The 8,613-nt window shown below is 37.6% G+C and overlaps 1 protein-coding gene across 2 annotated transcripts in view; it reads right to left on the bottom strand.

Moving 5' to 3' along the window:
* The window catches only part of zmynd19 (zinc finger, MYND-type containing 19), a 30,977-nt gene extending 24,129 nt beyond the window's left edge, over positions 1–6,848 (bottom strand). The window contains exons 1-3 of one of the 2 annotated variants that reach the window (XM_079605813.1): positions 6,478–6,848; positions 2,843–2,902; positions 1,115–1,221 (exon numbers count right to left, since the gene is read on the bottom strand). In XM_079605813.1, the coding sequence (XP_079461939.1) occupies positions 1,115–1,221; positions 2,843–2,902; positions 6,478–6,528 (218 nt within the window). In that variant the 5' untranslated portion in view covers positions 6,529–6,848. The remainder of the gene's footprint in view (positions 1–1,114; positions 1,222–2,842; positions 2,903–6,477) is intronic. The other variant, XM_079605814.1, reaches the window with a different exon arrangement.
* Between the last annotated feature and the right edge of the window lie 1,765 nt (positions 6,849–8,613).

Here is an 8,613-nt window from a genome sequence, read left to right on the forward strand (position 1 = left end):
ACGATATTCTGTTTTAATATCGACATCGCGATGTGCGAGTGAGCGATAGTCACATCGCCGGAACATGCGATGTGAAGGGTAGTAGCACAGTAGCACCAGCAGGAGATATTACATGCCCTTCATGAGGCACGCGCCACAGTCTCTTGCTCTCTCTCTTTCTCTGCCGTGCACGCGCTGCGCGGTTTGGAGCACAGTCTCTGTCTCGCGGGCGCGCTCGCTCTAGATTCCGGAGATTTTAACTAATTTGCGGGCATCAGCCGCTATCAATATGTGGGAGACTCCCGGAACTTCCGGGAGACTTGGGATGTCTGTATTTCTATACTGAAATAATATCGGCATTATAATTATTGATCTTTCATATTTTGGTGCCCCCTCAGCTCTTGGTGCCCTACGCACAGCGCGTGATGCACGTGGTTGGAGCACCGGCGCAGACAGGCGGTATGGTGTAAAGCTGCTGTTTAAATGCATTCTGCTTTTCTGTTTACAGAAATGTTCTAATTCTGGAATAAAATATTAAATGACCTTTTTGTTATTATTAATATCATGGAATGGTAATTATTGACTTTAGCCTGGAGTTATGGCTCTCAATATCACAATATATATCGTTGGGGGAAAAAACAAGCTAAGGCAAGAAGGTAGTTTTGAACACTGGCTGGTTATGTACTTGCTCAAATTTATTTTGGATCATTTTTAACCCAAAAAAGGTTACAAAATGCAGCTTTAAGTATTTTTTTTTTGTTACATGAGATTCTGTATATTTAACAAAATGAAGAGAATGCCACTAGTACCAGAGAATATGCCAGAGTGCCTGCTTTGACAAATGTATAAAATATTTTGACAGACATTGTGTGCACTGTACAGAGCGTCAAAATAAAGATAAAATAAACAGATTTTTTTTTTTTTTTACACATTGCATTGATACATCATATTGTGTAATTTTATCGATGTATTGATCCATATTGATTACCGCTACAACCCTAATGAGAAGGTGACAAACAAACTGAACATTCAACTTTCACTAGTGGCTAAATTGTGACAGACATATCAGGAAACAGTAAACCGCGAAAAAGCAGTAGGCTCTAGGAATTGCAATGGACTCCAGCAGTACACTCACCAGAGTAACTCATGCAGTGGTCGACCAGCCCATCTACCCTTACCGATGTCAAAGGCATAAGCAAAGATTTTTGCCCCATTCCCATCTGCATCAACTTCCATGCGTGCCTGAAAATAAAAACATTCAGGAATTCAATTTAATAATAGTATAATAAAAAAAATTGTATTCAAAGAATGTGACAATAACATGTTTTCAAAAACTTGAATAGGTCATAACACACACAAAAAAAAAAATCATAGGCATGTGTGGAAAAGTGTGCTGGTAACCAAAATTCAAAACCCCACAAATTAAAAAATAAATAAATAAATAGCCTCAAGAGAATCATTGGGGACAAGCATTAATAGCCCATGAGGATGATTAACAATCAAGATGAAATGCATGTTATTATGAGGATTTTACAGCAAAGTCCATCTTGGGAAAAAAAATAAAAAAAAGTATGAAAACGTTTATGCAAGCAGTTTAACACACATTTGCTTTATTCATACCACAACAGTAATAAATAAGAGCCTTTATAGAAATTGTATAATATATTATCTTGAAATAGAAAATCGTCTCTTAATTTCAAGGCAATTTAAAAAAAGTGTTTTATTAGAGTCTATAAAAATTAAATAGCCTAAACATTTAACGATCTATAAGCATTTCATTGATGTACACTACATAAAGCTATACTGTCAATACACCTATGCATTACACCTATGCAATACACCTATGATCTTTTTGATGACCTATGAAAGGAATGGAAACCGGTAGAAAAAAATTAGGCTTAAATGACTCCTTATAACATTAATATCACAGCCTTCATCTTTTAGCTGAAATGGCTGATAGTTTAGAATTTGCTATTAGCTTCCCAACCATCATAAATTCATGAAATTAAGCATTGTTGCTCAGAATGACTAGTTCTCCATAGTCATAACGGGAAACGCCCTTCAATTATGTCAGATTAAATTAGCTAAAATGTTTAATAGATCAAAATTATTTCGATAACTTTTTGCTAGCATGGTCTAGAGCGGACATGTGCAAAGTTTGGGGAAGTTTTATGAAGACTTATTTGTGTCGGTACACCATTCAGATTTGATGTCATTAGCTGCTAAAATTTGATTGGCTGCTGGCGGCCATGTTTTGTTTTTCTCATCATGTCAGAAGATTAGGGCATCAACCAAAGAAAGTTTACCAAACTTGGTGTGCATCATCAGAATGTCCTGTTGTCTATGTGTGTTAAGTTATGTTAAGCAAGTTGTGTTCAGCAGATACAGGTCAACTCGTAAAAGTGTTTGACCAATTAATTAACTTTGCAATACTTTTTGCCAGCACAGTCCTATTAACCTATTTTGGTGAAGATTGGACCAACGGCCTAGGAGTTTGAAAAAGTAGGTCTTAAATAAAACTCTAAATGGTAGAAAATTATTGTTATTTGTAGCTCTTGACTCAAGGATTGAGGGGGGAAATTATTTTGTTTCCCCTTAGGGTTCCAAAGTTGTGATCCAAAACGCAAATTGCCTTGTAGCGCCACCTAGTGTCAGACAAATGTGTGTGTGTGCCCGAGTAGCTGTGCACTCTTGGGTCCATTCTGCCGAGTGTGGGGTCTCTGCGATTATGGTCTCTAATTCTCATACATTTTTAGGGCAGAAAAATAAGATAAAGAAGAAAATTTGTACAAACACAATAGGGTTCTAGCAACTTGTGCTTGGACCCCTAAAGAAAAAAATAAAGAAAAAAACAGGTTCTCACCTCAAAAGCATAGTTTTCCACTAATGGTATGTCTTGCTCGTCAATCAAAGTGTACTTTGTCTGAAAAGATAAAAATGTTGTTACAATGCAGAGAAAGTCCATTAAAAACAATTCAAACCATATTACTTGAGTCTCCTCACTGAAGACCCAAGTTTCCTTTCAAACTGCTATAAGCATGGTTCCCACACTTTTTGACCAATGAATTGTCTACAACATATTTTGCAATTATTGGATATGGGTTTTGAAAAGTTTGTTTTGATCCAGAATTCAGATTTTTTAAGTCAATGTGATTAAAGTCGAGTCAATAGCCGCGTTTCCATTACCCATAAAATTGCGCAAATTGAAATTGCGAATTGAAAATGCGCCCAATGGAAACACGTCAATTTCGTAAAAACTCCCATTTATAGCAAAAAAGTTTACGCTCGAATGAGGTGGTTTTTCAGGCAATTCGAAAAATAAATATTTTGCAAAACTGCAATGTAAACGTTTTTTGCACATAACAGTAACCTGACGTAGATGACGTGGTGTGTTTGGACAGAAGTGGTGTGTTTGGACAGAAGACGAGACGGAGTTCTTTATTAAATTCATAAAAGATGAAAGAATTATAGGAATACTGGATTCTAAACCTCAAAGAAATGCCACAATCAAGACCTCGAAGCAGAAATTAGTGAGAAACAGCCAGAAACTCATATGAGCCACTCACAGTATAAGGGTATTTCCTTGCCATTAATTCTTGGATAACACACATATGTCTCCTTCGATTAATAATAATGGATATACATAAACCTACCAACGTTCGTTGCATTATTTTTGGAATGAGGAAAAAATTACGTTTTAGTCGCATAACATCGGTTAACGGAAACAACGTCATTTCGCAATTGTTTTTTGACAACATTTAGAAGAAAGAAAAAATTTATTCATTAATTAAAAATCGCAAAAGTTTTGCACAAATCTGTAATGGCAACACGCTATTGACTAGTCGCTGATGACATCATTAATGTACCATTATCATCCAAGTGCCCAATTCCGATCCATTTCAAATATACGTCTGATTAATATTGTTAAATATTATTAAATTGTAAAGAAAATAAAGATCCATCTTTGATTATGTTGATAACTTTTGACAACGTTTAATCCAGGAGCTTTCTAGTGCAAGACCAAGGAAAAATGTGCGAGTGCACAGGAGACAGGATACAGTTTGAGCGCAATTGATCAACGCACTGGGGCGTTTGAGAGCACACAGAAGTGTTTGATAGTGTTTTGAAAACGGGAGCATTTGAAAGCACAAGAAGGCCGCTAATAGAAACGCTCCCGTGTGTATCGGTGCAAGCGCTCGGTGAAGAGTGTCATTGATGTATATTTACAACATGTTTTTGAAGCGTTGATCATTGTAGCCAATGACAGACATATGTTGAGCACATCTACACAATGGCCAATCACAGACATATTGAGCATGTGAGCACATTGGCCAATCAGAGGTGTTTAAGAATCTGTTCAACAGTGCTCAAAATGCTAGAGGGAAATGCTAATGTATCATCACATTTTAAAATGTCAGTACTGTCTTGCTACCGAAGTTGGTACTTTTTGACCAACCATGACCAATCAAGTGCTGGGCATGTGATATGCAACAGCTAAGAAGCGCTGTATGTAGCTATATGACAAACAAATAAAGCCAATTTCCAGCATTTGCTTGGGCTAAACGCATTTAATTTGAAGTGTGTGTATGAGAGAAGTACCGACTTCGGTACCAAGTCGGTATTGAAATTTAAAAAATGTGACGCTTTGAGCGCTGATGAGCGGAATTTTGTAAACACCTCTGATTGGCCATTGTGTTCATGCACTCATCGGATATGTCTGTGATTCGCCACAATGATCAACGCACTGGGGCGTTTGAGAGCACACAGAAGTGTTTGATAGTGTTTTGAAAACGGGAGCATTTGAAAGCACAAGAAGGCCGCTGATAGACGCCAGCTTGCAAACGCTCCCGTGTGTATCGGTGCAAGCGCTCGGTTAAGTATAATTGATGTACATATACAACATGTTTTTGAAGCGCTGATCATTGTAGCAAATCACAGACATATTTGACAGCACGTGAGCACAATGGACAATCAGAGGTGTTTACATTTCAGTACCGACTTGTGGCGATCAGGTGCAGGTGTCTAAATCAGAGAAAATCATAAGTGTGGGTGGGTTGCGGGTGAATGACTTATTTTTAACAGCAGATTCGGATGACGCATCTCTAATGTGTAGCTAATGTGTTCAGATATTTGACATAGGACATAATTTTGAACTTTTATATGTAGTGTGTCTTAAGAGCCATTTAAAATGTTGTTGTTAGATAAATTGTTCAGAGGGATTTGACCTGTAATGTCGGTATATAATGTAGTGATTGCAGTTAGACAGACTAGCTTATTGGTACAAATCACCCAAGCGCCCAATTCCGATCCATTTCAAATATACATCTGATTAATATTGTTAAACATTATTAAATTGTAAAGAAAACAAAGATCCGTCTTTGATTATGTTGATAACATTTGACAAGGTTTAATCCAGGAGCTTTCTAGTGCAAGACCAAGGAAAAATGTGCGAGTGCACAGGAGACAGGATACAGTTTGAGCGCAATATCTGAGCGAGAGTCGAAGTTCATAATAGTGTGAACACAGTGCACTGTATATTTGAGAATATAATAGCATTGAGTTTTGCCCGAGAGCGAAGGAAATTCGCGTGCGAGCAGATTCGCGTTCGCGCATTTCATGGATGTGCTCTCGCGTTTACAATAATGCGCTCTCGATATTTGTCATGAAAATAACGCCATATATTTCGTCATGACAACCTAAATGGGCATCATTTACTGTATAGTATGCATCTTATGTACGCACTTTTTCATGCAACTTCTCACGTGGTCCTAGAGATTTGTTTACCGGCTGCACTCTAGTGTCATGGCATCAGCGCGGCCTGTCATCCCAGAGGCAGCTTGGATTTGTTCGGGATGATGACGCAAAGAAACCGATCAAAACAGTTAAGTTTAAGAACGAAGCCTGCAGCATTTTGCAGAACGTTAAGCGATAAATAACAAGGTGGCTGAGCAGTGACTGTATAAATGTTTGACAGAAAACCCTGGTAAAGACAGTGCTAAGGCTCATCACAACAGACATGCCGGTTGTCATGCTGCGAACGGTTCCTGGTTGAGGCATTTTCTGAGCTGGCTGAGCCATATTGGATGCCAGTGTCATTACTGACGTGGACCAAGCATCGGAAACCGCAACGGTCTTGTGCTTAAAACATTATTCAAGTATAACCGAAAAAATACAACTTTTACATTCCCTATAGCAAGCGAACTCTCGCCCGAGCCATCTAGTTGCGCTGTAGCCACGGTAGCGGCACTACACATCAAAAGTAGGCGGTTCAAAAGGGACTAAACCTACTCGGCTGATGAGCTGACCAGTTTATAATAAAACCCCCCCGTTTCGACGACAACTACACACATTTATTACACATATTACCCTCTGACAAAGGTCGACAACATAAAAAATGGACAAATATGCCACTCAATTGTTTAACAGAAGCATTTAGCTCACGGATCTTGGCTCCCCTCCCCTTTGCGTCGCACATGGCAGCCCTAGGTTTCAGCTCACCTTCCCGGCCACACGGCCAAGTCGAACAATCCCGAGCTTGAAATCCGACATTAGTGGGGATGTCAGGACTGGGTTGAAATGTGAGAGCAGGTCTGCCGGTATTAGCCTGGAAATCGGTCCGGGCAAACCAACCCCGAGTACAATTTTTAGTGTAATAGGGTCAGTCGTTGCCCGCTTCTTCCCCACCCGCTTCCAAACCTCCGTGATGCGCCGTCCGCTGAGAGGCGTTGGAAAAACCTGCCAGCTTCGTGGGGGGAGGTACTAACCAAATTCTGAACGTAAACCAATCGTAAAAGAGGACTGACAGTGATTTGTCCAATCAGAGCTGCGCATCGTCGATGCATTCGTGTTGGGTATTTAATTCTTATGCTGACGTATGTGGATATACGTGAACGTATTATACCACTCTGTCCAATCACAATACGACATTTTACGACAAAGCCCGCCTCCTGAGAAACCACGCCTTTTCGTAACTAAAATACGACATTTTAGCGCGAAATGCTCACCGGCACAGCTGGGTCCAGGGGATTATTTTATGGTGCAAAAATTTATTCTTCTTTTTTTTACTTTACTGTTGTGAACGGCTTAATGTATAGCCTATGTGTACTTAATAAAATGCTATATGATAAAATAAAATAAAATGCTGTGTCAAAATTTATAGGCAAGACAAGTACCGGTATTTTGTTTAGGCATGGTTTGTAGGGAATTACAAACCTGCGCACATATATTCAAACGCACATAACTATAGAATAAATTCTTGATGCGCACGTGTGCACGTTTCTCACAGGTTCGCGTTTAAAGTCTGTTTAGAGAGAACGGTGTCGTCTTAGCGGCCCCTAATTTAATAACAAATGATAATATCGACGGAAGTGAATCAATCAAAACTAACTTTACCATTATTCTTATCTTGAACATTATTCATGAACCGCTATAAAGCCAAAACAATTACCTTAAAATATACGTTTATCTATGTAAAGCTGCTTTGAAACAATCTATATTGTTAAAAGCGCTATATAAATGAAGATTACTTGACTTGACTACTTCTAATTAAATGATAAACTAATCAAGAGCTATATATATATATATATATATACGTGTGTAAATATAGGCTAAATTATAAAAAAAAAATATTTTGGTTTTTTTTCACCAGTGTTAAAGTTTTAGCCTATTACATTTTAGTCCCTGAAATCCACCCTTCTGTTGGAATCAGGATAATCCTGTTTTTTTTTTTTTGATCAAATGTATCCTAATCTTACTCAAAAGTATGACCCAAAAGAACAACACAAACTTATGATTTGATCCAGATCAAAACCAAGATTGGATTCTGTGATCTAATCCGATTTCAGAAACTTTTTTTTCTTTTGAATAACCCTTTTTTAAGATTTGATCCAATCCGAGTGCCACTATCTGATCAGATTACTTTAGAACAACTGGATTATGTGATCTAATTCGATTTCAGAATATTTTTTTTTTCCTTTTTAACAACCGATTTTCAAGATTTTATCTGATAACCTAATTACTTTTCTTTTGAACAACTGGTCACTGGTTGTGACAAAAAAAAATGGTCACACATTTAAAAAAATCTCATTGAAGCCCTTATTCAATTCGGATCTGCCATTTACAGAGTAGGCTATCTAAAATGTTTATTTTAGTGAAATGCACTGGCATGTATTTTTTTACTATGTCAGCAGCATATTCATAATTAGTTTTTTTTTTTTTTAACTATTCATTTCCATAAAACGTAGATGTAACATTTCAATTATTATGACATATCTGAAATATATTTATTCCTGTTTGACGTGAATGTTGCAGGTCCATTCAACAGACTAACAAGCCTACATTGTGTTCCCTGCAAGATGGATTAAGCTTAATGGTTAGGTTAAAAATTTAACAATTCATTTAGGAATCTAATCGTTGCTCTGCATGTGGGTGTCTTTATTATTAACCTTATAAGCGAACAAATAGTTTCGGAATCCCTTTGTAAAAAAAATTCTTTGTATGCACGTGTATATGTTCATGTGTATATATCAAGATAAATGTTAATTTACCATTTACAATGAACATGCTAGAAATGTGCATTGGTTAAATTATGTAAACAATAAAATGAGAGAATGTAGGACAAGGTCTGAAGCATAA

Source organism: Phoxinus phoxinus (genome assembly GCF_949152265.1).
Source record: "Phoxinus phoxinus genome assembly, chromosome: 3".
Lineage (NCBI taxonomy): Eukaryota > Metazoa > Chordata > Actinopteri > Cypriniformes > Leuciscidae > Phoxinus > Phoxinus phoxinus.